General features: G+C 38.7%; 1 protein-coding gene across 1 annotated transcript; it reads right to left on the bottom strand.

Moving 5' to 3' along the window:
* Positions 1-225: 225 nt before the first annotated feature.
* Positions 226-14822, bottom strand: LOC104610794 (endoplasmic reticulum oxidoreductin-1-like). The gene is made up of 9 exons (XM_010277583.3): positions 14374-14822; positions 13658-13789; positions 6309-6567; positions 5830-5940; positions 2551-2669; positions 1943-2047; positions 1620-1822; positions 971-1088; positions 226-701 (listed from the first exon to the last, which is right to left on the bottom strand). Exons 1-9 carry the CDS (start codon positions 14527-14529, stop codon positions 519-521), a joined length of 1386 nt encoding a protein of 461 aa, XP_010275885.1. The 5' UTR covers positions 14530-14822; the 3' UTR covers positions 226-518.
* Positions 14823-14828: the final 6 nt, after the last annotated feature.

Raw genomic sequence — 14828 nt, 5'->3', positions numbered from 1 at the left:
GTAAATAATATAATATATTATTTATATTAGATAATATAACTATAATTCTAATTGAATCGGATATCCGATAATACATTCGAATTCGGATTCTAATCATGCTTTTAAAAAATCCGACGGGTCCTTATCGGAATCGGATCGGTCGAATTTTCTTAACGGATCTGATATGCCCTAGGTCTCTCATCGTGACCCAATCAGTTATTCATTTCAAACGACAATACCTGCAACTGAAACATTAAAATTCAAGCATTTTATTGGTAAAAGCATTGTATACCATTAAGGCATTAACATTGGGTAATGGGCTTTATTGATACAAGCATGAAATGTCACGCATATGACATGGTCTTGGAAGTTTTAGCATCCAACACATACAAGGCCTCTTACATCCCTTTTCCTACATTGAATGCTCTACACAAGCATTGTATACCATTGACAACAACCTACTCTTCAAATGCTAAAATAGAGGTTATTACTTTTCTGACTACCTACTCTTCAAATGCTAAAACATCCCCTTCCTACATTTATTGTTTGTGTACAAAGGCCACTATTCTTTGCCATGTGCTGCTTGGGGTAGATGGCGCAGAAACCTGTCCTTCCATTATCTTTTCTGCTGCAGGCCCCATTTCATGAGCAAATTTGACAGATTCTGAGAGTCGATTGAGTAGGTTTACCAGAGCAATTACTTCATTCCGTTGTAACTGGAGCTGAAAGGCCAACGGGCAACATAGAAGACACAGAAGTTAGAATAATAGGAAGGTACTTCATCCACTATTTGTGTTAAATGTCAGGTGTATGTTCAAGATTCTCCTTTTTATCAGCGTGCATGTTCAAGATATTCCATGTCAACAATACAAGAAGAAGCCTAGCTATAACTAATTTGACATAATTCCATCAACACAGAAGCAGCATCTTTTAGGAGAAATAATTAAGAACTATGTTTTGAAGCTAATGTTACGATTAGGCAACAACTTACGGGCTGGTTTAATTTGTCATCAACAGAGAAGAGAATCTTCAATGCAGTTCCTACACCAAGAACCTGAAGCTTTCCCCAAAGTCGACATTTTTCACACCCTATGCAATCCATCAATGCACTGCAGTATATAGATTTGGTTATTAACTACAGGGTAAATATTGTTAAATGAAATAGCATGACCAATTAAATGCAAATGAGATGGATAAAAGAGTGGATGGGCAAAACAATATCAAACTATAATAGAAAAAAAAGACAATTTTCACATTGGCATTGAGAATAATAGTTTTATCTAATAAATACATTAAAACAATGATTCCGTATCTTTTTCTCTCCTAAATTTTCACCTAACTTGATGACCAATGGACGAAGCATTTCTCCCTCCCCAACCCCACTGTCCTTGCGTGTTTACACAGACAAAACAGGTGATGTATAGAGCTATTTTTGACAAGGATGTTATGCAATCAGATAGAAGGTCTAGATCTTCCACCTCAGCTCTCAACATGGAAGCGAACCTTTGTCACTGCAGGATTCAAAGCTGCAGTGACATAACAGAATTTGGCCTTAAAGAGCACGAACAATAGTGCAATTGCCTTTACTTTTATTAAGGAGTGCCCAGTAATTGAGTATGAAACAAAGTTCAGATGTAAACCTAATGTTTCTGAATTGCTTCTGAATCTGCTGCTTCAGCTCCGATCCACTTTGGTCTTGCCATAACTTGGCTTCATCAAATGGTAAAGGGCATGCAGCTTGTAATTTTGGATTATAAAGCAGCTGCTTTAGTAAAGACCGTGTTTTCAGGTCCTCTTCAGGGTTGCCAGTGTCATATTCAGCTTGTTCCAAGTAATCTGCTGCCTAAAAGACAGAAGATTATAGGGTGATGTCAGGATAAATCTCAATTTATAGATAGAATCTATGACATTCCGTAATATTTCTCTATATCTCTCAAAACATGGAAGAAGTGTTGAAACTCACTTTTGTTACAGCACGGAGAACAAAGAGAAAAGTGAAGTACAGGTTTCTGACACGCTCTGGATATCTTAACACCCGGTCATACATCATCTCAAGATTTTGACCCCACTGAAGTTGAAGCACAAAAACAGAATACAAAATGCCAAATTTAGTTATAACTTAAACTGCAATATTTTGGAAGGATATACTGTGGAATCCATGCTCAGTACAAAATATGTGGCCATACTACATGCATAATTGATAATTCAGTAATTCAGATTATTCATCAGAGGATTACCTAAAGATCACATCAAGCAAATAATAATGACTGGACTATCTAAAGAAATGGATTGTTAAAATAAAATGGGTTATATACTGTGAATTTTTTATGGATAACTGTGAGCTTTATGTTTGGAAGAAAATAGAAATAATGTGAAAATTTTGATAATACACAGACAAATATGATTTTCCAAGTAACAACAAATCTGAGAAGTGTTGAAGCAACTGAACAGCCTGAAACAAGTGATTGGTGATACAAGTGTATGTAAAAGAAACAAATTTTGTAACCATTATGGAAACATTCACTCCTTAAAAGAGGTAAAATACTGCAGGATAAGAGAGGAAATGAAAACCTGATTGGTAGCTTCATCAAGGAGATATTCAGCAGCTATGTGAATTGAAATGGAGGAGTGAAGTCCAGAAATCAACTTGTATAACACTCTCTTTTCTGGACAAAACTCTCCAGACGGGTCTGCATGATATTAAGAGAAAGATGGCTGAGCCAAACTTGTCAAGGGGCTTAAATCCAAGTATAGTGAAATAGAAACTACTATTTGTGAGAACAATAGAAGGAAAAATGCCAGAAAAATTAACACTTGACAATAAAAGAGTTTATAAAGTCAACTAACCAGTTACCACTCAAGGGCTATTTTTCTTATCAATAAAGGGCTAAAAAAATCCCTTGTGCTTTATAAAGAACCGAGGTTTATAGGGGGAAATCAGCAATGTAAAGGAACTAATTCTGAAGCAATAGTCTGGTTAGGATTGTTTGCAAACCTAGAAATGCGACTGGGTCATGGATTGAACAGCCTTGCCACTGGATCAACCCAATGGTTCATTGTATCACACTAAAATATGTAAATAATTAATCATAATCGTAGCTGAATGGTCAGGGTCCATATTTTCATGTATGTGGACTCTGTTCAAATCACCCAAATTGTGTTTTAACAACAAAAAGAATTATATATATTTAACATGTAAGATATATAGATGGTTTTATAAACAAATAGGATTATGGCCTAGTAGATTGAGCTTTAACTTACAAATAGAACATTTTGGGTTCAAAACATTACAATGCCATTTTTATACATAATTCTCAAATTTTGACCCCAGCAGTTCTTCAAAAATTGGACATGTCAGTAATAATCATTTAATGTTCAGGGAACTGCCCATGTCAATAGATGTTTAAATGGTTTTTCAGAAATTTGAAAATTGATCTTTCTAAAACTCAGAAATATTACCGGGTCACAGTCCATACAGTTGAACTGTATGGTCTGATCCAAGTCTGACAACATTGTTCCCAACAATGGGCACTACTGCACAATTGAGTCCACAGTCAATGGTTGGAAGTTAAACAAGACCAATAAACTAGGAAATATCTTTGAGTATTACTGGTACAAGCAGGATTTAGAAAAGACACTTTTTAGCCAATTTTGGAATAAGTACATAAAAGGAAACAAGAACAGCAGGGAGAAGCTGTTAATCTCACCAGGAATAGTTTTTCTTATGAAGTCCGTTTCATCAGCAATACTACAGTATATCATGGTGAGCTACAGCTTGCCAAGCACTAGCTCTATAATTTTGGACAAGATCGTAGAGATTTTTCTGGTCACTTGTCATATTAACCTGGACAGGCTGAATAAATTCTCAGGACCATAAAGGGGGTCCTAATGTGAAACCTCTGAGGTCCTGTTTGGTTCGTGGGAATAGGGGTCTGGAATCGGAATCCCATTCCTGCTGGAATGGCATTCCCCCATTTGAGGGAATGGCCATTCCCTGCCCCCCTGTTGGGAATGAAATCCCATTTCTGCTGATTTCAATTCCCATTCACATTCCTGTCTGAACCAAAAAGACTATGGGAATAGACCATTCTGATTCCGATTCCAAAGGATTTTGATTCCGATTCTGGCTGCGAACCAAATGGACCCTGAGAGTTATTTAAGGGTCAGGTCGGTTTGCAGCTGGAATTGTAATCAGAATGATCTATTCCCATAGTCTGTTTGTTTCAGACAGGAATCAGATTAGGAATTGGAATCATCTGGAACGAGAATTCATTCCAAAGAGAGGGGGAGGGAATGGCCATTCACTCAAATGGGGGAATACCATTCCACCAAGAATGGGAATGGAATTCAGATTCTGCCCAACCAAACAGTTGGAACCGGAATGGCTCATTACAATTCCAATTCCAGATCCCTATTCCCGTGGACCAAACGGGCCCTAAGTATTCCTTTTGCAATAAATAGAAAATCTCATTAAAAAGGAATTAAAGTTCACCAAATGGGAAGTCCATGATGAAGAGGCCAGGTTCAACATAAGGATGCAGCAGAAGAAGAAAAAACTCCAAAGCATCATCAAAAAATATCTCATGAGGTGCTTATTTCACATTGCCAATTAGAGGCGGCTCAGAAGAAGGCTCTTACATAAGTGGAATCCATGGTTTTCAAAACCGGACCGGAAAAACCGGGAACCGGTCACCTGACCGGTTCCATTTTCCCCCAAAACCGTTGATTTTCATCAGCAAACCGCTGAACCGGCCGGTTAACCGTTCGAACGGTTTTGACCGTTTTCCAATTTTTTTTGTCAAAACGGGTCGGCCGTTCATGTCGAACGGTTGGACCGTTCGAACCAATAACCGGACCCCTGACCGGTTCGGTCACTGGTTCGTTTTTAAAAACCATGGTGAAATCAATTTATGCAGCAAGAATCTCCTATCTATGTCTCGGTCCAAGTAGAAAGATTTGGTGAACGGATGAAAATGATAAAGTTTAGCTAATGGGAATGTTCTCCAGAACACGAGGCAATTTACTCTTCTACCAGCAAGAATCTCCTACCTGTCTTGGTCCAAGTAGAAAGATTTGGTGAACGGATGAAAATGATAAAGTTTAGCTAACGGGATTGTTTCTCCAGAACACGAGGCAATTTACTCTTCTACCACAGTAGCAGAAACGTAGGCTGCTCCAAGGGAGTTTCCCTTTGTTTGGTCCGACATATCATCACTAACATCTAATGCCTACTTTAGTGCCATTTTGATATGATTAAGGTTTCACATATTCTTTCAAGAGGGGAAATAGTAGTGGATCATCTACTTGAGTTTGGATACAGTTATGAGGACCATCAGATCTGACAGCATCAAGCTGCCAGTAATTGAGGGCAATTATTGTTGATAACCTTGTCAGCAGAATAATCCCTTGTTTGTGCAGTGTGTCATATTCAGGGGTGCAACATGGGTAGTGTGGGCCCAAGATTGAACCTGAGCACAATGTAGTTGAAATTCTTCAATCAGGCAATCCAACTTATCCCCCTAGCTGTATGTCTACTGCATAGACTTTTCATTCTATATAATAAGGAATGAATAAGAAAAAGCATACTACTAAAAAAAAGGAAAGAAAGAAAGAAAGATAAACTACTTCACCAGCATAACAGTACTCTTTTTGTTTTTTTGATAAATAGCGTAGCAGAATTTATTGGATATTAGACTTGTTGTGAACAATGTTACAAACCAAGACATTTATGTGAGAATGCAAAAATATTGCCTATCAAATGAATGACAGAAAATAGAATTTTATATGGTTCTCAAAGTAAAATTGAATACTCCCAATTCCTTTAAAGCTGAATACAAAGAAAATACTCACATTTTGGGCAATTCTCTGTGTAGACAGCATCCCATATCCTCCTAGCTGATGGTCCACTATAACCGGTGTAGCGTTCAGGATTCAGCTGGAGATTTACATATGTCAGCTCAGCTTCAAATAAAAGAAGAAATCAGTTAGTCTTCAGTTTTATCCACCATGCAGAACTACAAAATTTACACCATTCTTCTACTAAGATAACAAAAGATTGAAGACAGTCCTATTGTTGATTATGACACCAAGGTAGAATTTTTGAATATTGAGTTGATCAATGCCAAAGTTTCGATCAATAATAAGGGCAGTCAAAAACATTGAAATCTACAAACATAATTAAAATCATATCTTACTTAAGACTTACGCAAGAAAGAGGTCCATGCATCAGTCCTAGTTACAGTCACTGACATTCAGGTTTCCTTGATGATTATTATGATGGTTATAACAACAATGACACACAAGATTCTATAAGAAGCCATAAGGATTACCATTATCAGTCTCATCATCATTTGTCCATGGATTGTCTATATCTATCCAACCTCTGAAAGCTTTGGTATCTAGGGTACGATCAACAATAGCCTGTGGTTTTCCCTCTTGACACATTAAATCATCAGATGAAAGCACATGATGAGAGGGCTTTTTAAATGGTTCAGGAAACTCATTTTCTGGGCATTCACAGACACTGCAATCCCGCAAACGGCACATGCCATCATCAGGCCAGAAAGGGCAGTCACACCACAATTTAGCCTATCAGAGAATAAATAAACCAGACTACAGTCAGAAATCATAAAAGCCTATCTATGCATGAAATCATCTTAAAAAACTAAATGAGATAATAAAAATTAAAGAGAAAATAATGCAATATCTTTAGATTCAGAATGTGGATATATACTTTTTGACATACAAAGATTTTAAGAATGCTTCTTGAGTTGTTCCCTCTCTACACTTGGATATAGTTAACTGTGCTTATTCATGCTCTCATGAAAAAGAGTACATATATCAAATCAAGATATTCTGTTTGACTATATATGCATAATTTGATGCACTTATCGGTAGGGATAAAATACCACAACTATAATGTATTCACATATACAACACATCAGTTTTAGATTTTCTTTTTTTTTCTATCGATGCTTGTTCCAATAGATGACAATAGGCATGCATAGAAAGAGCACTGACTTTTTCCATCAGTATCACATGTATAATAACGATAATTCTGAGTAGTTATGAAAAGGAAAATATATGGAGTGATTTCAATGTAGGAAATGTGCTTCTGGCACCCATTGAGACAGAAGGAAATCTTGATTCTCCCTCTGTATGGAAGGCAACATTAAAGGTCATAGAAGCCTAATAACCACAATATCTGAGTATGTAAACATTCTTGCAACTCAAAAACGTACTTCATATCAAGTGAAGTTTCTAGACTTTTGTATTGGCTGAGCCCAAGTTCAATGAAGTCTTAATAAAAGTTTCTGTTATTGATAAAAAAGAAGTTATCTAAGCTATTGTTAGCACATACCTTGTGCAAGCAACCTGTAATCATTCATGGAGAGTGGGAGACGAGAGAAAGAGAAGGAAAGGGAGATACGATTGAGAGAAAAAGAAAAACCATCTCTGGCTGCCGCCAGTTCACTATTTATATTAACTTAATAAAAAATAATAGAAATTACAAGTATGCCCCTGGCGGCACACCCTAGAAACAAACTAATAAGGAAAAAAGGAAAAATAACTAACTGACGGTATCTTAAGAGGACAACCTACTAACAGAAACTATAAAGTAACAATTAAATAAGCCTTACAACACTCCCCCTCAAGTTGGGCTGAATATGTTTATCATGCCCAGCTTGTCGCATAACTCATTGTGCCGCGAGTATGGAAGCCCTTTTGTGAGGACATCAGCAAGTTGTTCCTTGGAGTTGATATAAGGGATGCAAATTTCTCTTTTTTCCAATTTTTCCCTTATGAAGTGTTTGTCCACCTCAATGTGCTTGGTCCTCTCATGTAGGACAGGGTTGATGGTGATGTTTATTGCTGCCTTGTTGTCACAGTAAAGAGACATAGGATTATGAACAACAACTCCAAGCTCCCCTAGAAGATTCTTTAGCCAAAGGACTTCAGCCACCCCATGTGCTATAGCTCTATATTCAGCTTCGGCACTTGACCTTACTACCACACTTTGTTTCTTGCTTTTCCATGTCACTAGGTTTCCTCCCACAAATGTGCAATACCCACTCGTGAACTTTCTGTCATCTACAGCACCTGCCCAATCAGCATCTGTAAAGACTTCCACCTTTAGATGATTATGTTTACTATAGTAGACCTGTTATAGGATATTTTTTCAAGTATCTAAGAACTCTCTCTGCTGCCTCCATGTGTGGTTTCTTAGGAGAGTGCATGAATTGGCTTAGAACCCCAACTGAATAGGCAATGTCTGGACGGGTCATGGACAAATAAATCAGCTTTCCCACTAACCTTTGGAACTGTTTCACATCTTTCAGAGGTTCACCATCACAGTCACCTAACTTGTGGTCAACATCCATGGGAGTATCTGTTGGCCTTGCACCTAATTTGCATGTGTCCTGTAATAGATCAAGGGTGTATTTCCTTTGAGAAATAAAGATACCCTTTTCTGAGCGGGCGACTTCAATTCCAAGGAAATACTTCAGGGGACCTAGATCTTTCACTTCAAATTTAGATGCAAGGAATTGTTTCAATTTTTGTATTTCTGAACTCCAACTTCCTGTAATGATGATATCATCCACATACACTATCAATACAACAACCTGTTCCTGACATCTCTTCACAAAGAGTGTATGATCAGATTGACATTGTTTGAAGCCCATCTGCTGAACTGCTATGTGAAACTTACTGAACCAAGCTTTGGGAGATTGTTTTAAGCCATAAAGAGACTTTCGCAGCTTGCACACCTTATTTTCACTTCCCTTGGCACAGAATCCAGGGGGTTGAACCATGTATACTTCCTCCTCCAAGTCACCATTCAGAAAAGCATTTTTTATGTCCAGTTGATGCAATTCCCAGTCAAGATTAGCAGCTAATGACAGAAGAACCCTAATTGAGTTCATCTTAGCTACTGGAGCAAAAGTCTCATCATAGTCAACCCCGTACACTTGTGTGTACCCTTTGGCTACTAATTTTGCTTTGTACCTTTCAACTGTTCCGCCTGCCTTGTGTTTAACCGTAAACACCCATTTACACCCCATGGGGTCTTTCCCCTTTGGAAGATCCACCAATTCCCAAGTTTGATTTTTGTGAAGAGCATTAATGTCCTCCTTCATGGCATCTGTCCATTCGGGGCATTTTAAGGCTTCTGCAACGTTTCTGGGAACAGGGATGCAATCAACTGCAAATAGGAAGGCTCGGTATGAGGGGGAAATGTGATCATAGGAGACAAAATGGGTAATGGGGTGTTTGGTAGTGTATGACCTGACTCCCTTTCGTTGAGCAATAAGAATGTCAAGGTCATCCACAGTAGGAGTAGGGGTATCAGTAGGTGCAACAGGGATTGGACTTACCTCCTGGGAGTCTAACGGTGTCGGTTGCTCAATGTTTGGCTGCTCCACATCTCTATCACATTGCTGATCTCTACGGTGTGTACGTTGGAAGACACGAAAGGGAGCAAAGTCCGAAATAGAAGGAAGAGATACTTGGTGAACCTGTACCTGGCGGACCTGAACCTGCTTCTCCTCTTCCACACTACTACTTTCCCCCTGAGGAGAAGCAGGGAAGAATGGCTCAGATTCAAAGAAGGATACATCCATAGACACAAAAAACTTATGACTAACGGGATCAAAGCACTGATACCCTTTTTGAGAGGAGGGATACCCCAGAAAGATACAAGGAATGGACCGAGGGTCTAACTTACCTCGAGATGGAGACAAATCATGGACAAAGGCACGACAACCAAAGACTCTCATGGGAATGGAAAATAAAGGGGACTGAGGGTACAATAACTGATGAGGGGCCATGTAGTTCAACACTTTGGAGGGCATGCGATTGATGACATAAGCAGCTGCAAGTATAGCATCCACCCAAAACCTTTTTAGAACATTCATGTGTAACATCATCCCGTGAGCTACCTCAAGGAGGTGTATGTTTTTTCTTTCTGCAACACCATTTTGTTGTGGTGTTCTGGCGCATGAGCTCCTATGAATAGATCCGTGGGAGAAAGAACTCATTGAGCTCACCATGGAAGTATTCTTTTGCATTGTCGGATTGGAAGATCTGTATTTCAACATGGAACTGCGTAAATACCATCCTCTGGAAGTCTTTCACAATCTTTGGAACTTCGTCTCTACTATGCATTGGAAATACCCATGTATAGCGGGAGTAATCATCGATCAATGTGATAAAGTATTTATATCCGCCCTCAGAGATTACATTAGTAGGCCCCCATACATCAGAATACACAACATAAAAAGGAACACTTGATCTTTTATTACTTGAGTGAAAAGTTGTTCTACATTGTTTGCTCAACTGACACGTTTGACACTGGAACTCTAACACTGAACATGACTTAAATAAAATCGGAAACAAAGACTTTACTATTTCAAAAGAAACATGACCTAAATGACTATGCCACAAAAAAATTTGACTCTTATTTGACTAACTATGTGACTCTGAGGATGACACCGAGAGACCAACTTTGTTGTCGAGAATGTAGAGACCATCCACTAGGCTCCCTCTACCAAATGTCCTCCCAGAAGTTAGGTCTTAAAAAACACGAGCCAGGAAAAAATGTTACACTACAGTTTAAAGAGCTTGTAATACTACTAATTGAAAGCAAATTTATAGGAAGTTGAGGGACATGCAATACACAATTCAGGTTAAGGCCATGGGGAAGAGATATTGATCCTTGGCTTGGAATGGAGAAAAAGGAGCCATCTGCAAGTCTCACTCTATCCCTTACTAACAAAAGGCTATAAGTCTAAAACAAGTTCGGCTTACCGGTCATGTGGTTGGAGGCCCCTGAGTCAATGATCCAAGGAGAACCCGTGGGAGTGACATGGAATGCAAAAGCTGTATTACCTGATGTAGATGCAAATGAAGTAGAGGGAGTACTAGTGACTGAGCTATCCATTTGTCGCAAAGCCCTACCATAAGACTCCAGGTGTTCTCTGAAGGAACTCACTATATCTTCCTTGGGGTCAGAATTATTAAGGTGGTCCCGGGTAGTACCGGCAACTTGAGTATCTTGGGTTGCCACATGTGCTGCATTCTGTGCTGTGTTCATCTTCTTCTGACCTTGACCTTTACCCTGTTCTTGGTTCTTCACTGCCCACTTGGGTTTCCCGTAGATGTCCCAACATGTGTCACGTGTATGCCGTGAATGCCGACAGTGGGTACAAAACAACTTGTCTTTATCATCAGTCTTCTTAGTGTCACTTTTCTTCCCCGTGGAGTTATTATTCATCATAGCCAAAGCAACTTGTTGCTCCCCCTCAGCTGTAGCCATCACACTCCGCCTACTTTCTTCCGATTGAACAAGGGAGTATACCTCGTGAACCGATGACAACTCTTTGCTTCCTAGGATCTGAACCCTTAAAGGTTCATAGGCAGGGTTCAGTCCCAACAAGAAGGCAAACACACGTTGCTGAGAGACCAGCTTCCTATAGGCCTTAGCATCATCATCATGTTTCCACTCTATAGCCTGATAATGATCCAATTCTTTCCATATGGAGGTAAGGGCTGAATAATATGAAGACAAACTACAGTTTCCCTGTTTACAGGTTGAAGATTCAGCTTGTAACTGGTAAACCTTGGCATAATGCCTTTGCTCAGAATAGGTAGCTTTGGGCCTGTTCACAGATCTCACTAGCGGTGTCTGCCCACATAAAGTTCTTCTTCACATCAGGTTCCATGGCTGCAAGGAGCCAAGACATCACCATACTGTTTTCTTAGTCCCACCTATCATGTTCATCTGTCTCACCCTTGGGTTCTTTCACCCTTCCATTTATGTAACCAGCTTTTCCCCTTGCCGTTATATAGAGTTTTACACTTTTAGCCCACTCCAGGTAGTTCAGACCATTTAAAGGGGTAATTGGCATGGGAAACATCATGTTTTCACCTCCCATATCAGTTGTGTTGCGGGTCGGTGTAACCCCCGATGAAGTTGATTCATAATTTGCCATAGAATACTGCTGAAAACAATCCAAATCCCACACAACTACGCAACAGCCACAAGAAGAATATCAACCCTCAAGAAATTTACTTCTGGGATGTGAGGAAGAAAACAAGAAACTGCTAAAATCAACTCTGTGATGGTTCAGTCATTAAACTAGCCCGGTAATCAGTCCAACACAGCCAAGGCAGACGTTACTATTAGTCCGACTACAACCCATACAGTCTAACAATCCAACGTCCAAATGAATGTATAGAACCAAGGAATAAGGCCTTCACACCATTGGCCAAAAAAAGACAAAAGCAAGAACACACCTGTCCAGCACCTGTACGAAGGTGCCAACCAGAAATCGACTTCACAGCATCGAACAGAGAAGAAAGGGAGTCTCTATCAGCATCGCCCTTCTTCGACTAGGGTTTCCTTGATATTACGACCAAGGAAGAACCCACAGGAGGTGCCGCTAGTAATCTGCTAGGGTTTCTCTGTCTTCCACGTCCAAGAATTTAAAGAAGGAAAAAAAAGGTGAAGCAAGTTCCAAACAGGAGGGACCGAAATTCTTTTACAGTCCAAAAACTTGCTTTGATACCATGTAATCATTCATGGAGAGTGGGAGACGAGAGAGAGAGAAAGAGAAGGAAAGGGAGATACGATTGAGAGAAAAAGAAAAACCATCTCTGGTTGCCGCCAGTTCACTATTTATATTAACTTAATAAAAAAGAATATAAATTACAAGTATGCCCTTGGCGGCACACCCTAGAAACAAACTAATAAGGAAAAAAGGAAAAATAACTAACTGACAGTATCTTAAGAGGACAACCTACTAACAACAACTATAAAGTAACAATTAAATAAGCCTTACAACACAACCGATAGTAACATTTCAAACTCAACTTTTAAGTTTTAACTGGTTTTTCCATGCATTTGGCTATGCTAGCAATGCTAACTAAAATATAAGACCTAAATCCAAACTAAAGATATCAAGATCCATCCTTCAGTGTTGTAAAGGAACAAACATACTTGTGTGTACAAATGAACATCATCCTCCACTTATTTACTTCATGAAGGGAGAGGAAACCATTACAATGGTAGCTAATGAGACCACAACCCTTTATGTTTCCTTACACTAAGATTCTGTTGATCCCCTCTTCATTTTCCCTTTTCTCCACCTTTCTTTTTTCATTTTATCATCAAAAGAAGCCTAGAACCAAATCCCTACTTGTGGAAAATCATAACATTTACCATCTGTACCAGAATATAAACTCCACAGCTCCACTCTTTCTAGAAAACTACCATAAGGTGAAACAAACAGGATGAATCCCCAATGGTATAGTCACTCTATAACTAAAACACCTTTTGGGGTGAGCTGGCATGCCACTCAATCATAAAGCATGCCAAGGCAGTATAAAGTTACTGAATATACTTCCCAAATATCATATTTTCGAAATGACAAATACATGATTTATACAAGCTATCCATCCCTGATCTCTAATGACTTATTCTATAACATATACTTAAGGCATTGGGCATTTATTGATATAATTTATCTGTTTGTAACATTGTGAGGAGGAATATGACGAAAAACTAGTCAAGAAAAAAGAATTTAACAGAAACAAAACAATAACTTCAAATGTAAGAATCGAATAATGGAGTATGAAATGTAAATAAAGACCAGATATTGGTGGATCAAGTAATTGAGACCTTGAAATATCGGAAAAAAGGGGTTGTGACAATCTCTTGTAACAAGGGATGTAAAACGTCCTTATTAACACTATCTACATTCTCATAGTCGCAGCAACAATCCTCCACAATGCCAGTGTACTTCCGCGAATCCTGCATAAATTTCATGGGGAAAAAACGTCAAAATTCTAGAAAAAAAATCAGAGGAACATCCAATCCATAAATCACACGTAAATCCAAATACATCAATAGATAGTTTAAAAAAAATACTATATCAATCTCAGTGTCACAATATGCTGACTTCGGCATCACCCTTGTTCTGACACATCAAAAATTACGGGAAATTTAAAAAAAGAAAAAAAACACAATACTAAATTGATGATACGAGTTTCACATATTGAAATCAACAAAGCATACACCACCCGATGGAAACAAAGAGAAAGAAAGAAAGCATCTTATCGAAAAACATCAATAATTTTCATAGAAGTTTTCCACTATGAATGCGAAGGAAAATAATAAATAAGTTGAAAAGAACCAAATCTTATATCCAACTCTCCATCACCCATTAATCAATAAAAACCATCACTACCAACTGGTCCAACTCTAAAAATCTTTTAAAATAAAACGGCAGGGAAACCAAAAATAACATGCAAAATTCAAAATTCAATCAACAAAACAAAATGAGGTATAAAAAGCAAATGATTAGAAACAAAGAAAAAACGAAATGGAGGACGTACCGCACACTCGCACTCCTTGTTATTCCGGCCAAACAGTGAGATCTTCGGAGCGCTTCTGGACGTTGCTGCTGTAGCAAGCAAGACGGCTATCACAGCTCCAATGATCCAACCCCATCTCCTTCTTGGACCATTCTCTCCAATCTCCGAGTTAGGCATTACTGAAGAACACCACCAATAAGGCACTAACCTCTACAAAACTCTAAAGTTTTTTTTTTTTTTCAGAAACCTCCGAAACGAATCGCAGCTGAAAAAGAGAAATCTTTACTTTCTCAAGCAATTTCTCAAATAAATAATTAAATAAATAAATGCGAGATTTCCACGTCAACGAGCGGTTTTTGCAAAACTCAGCTGCCATCGCCGTCTGTTTTCTACGTTCTTTTGTTGTAAAGTCAGCAAGCTACCGTCGTCGCCGTTTGTTTTCTATTTCCTCCCCTACTTCTCTGTTTCTGGATTTG

The sequence above is a fragment of the Nelumbo nucifera genome, chromosome 4, assembly GCF_055504915.1.
Source record: "Nelumbo nucifera cultivar China Antique chromosome 4, China Antique-T2T, whole genome shotgun sequence".
In the NCBI taxonomy this organism is placed as follows: Eukaryota; Viridiplantae; Streptophyta; class Magnoliopsida; order Proteales; family Nelumbonaceae; genus Nelumbo; species Nelumbo nucifera.
The sequence above is the reverse complement of the archived record's forward strand: the minus strand, read 5'-3'. Positions and strand labels throughout refer to the sequence as shown.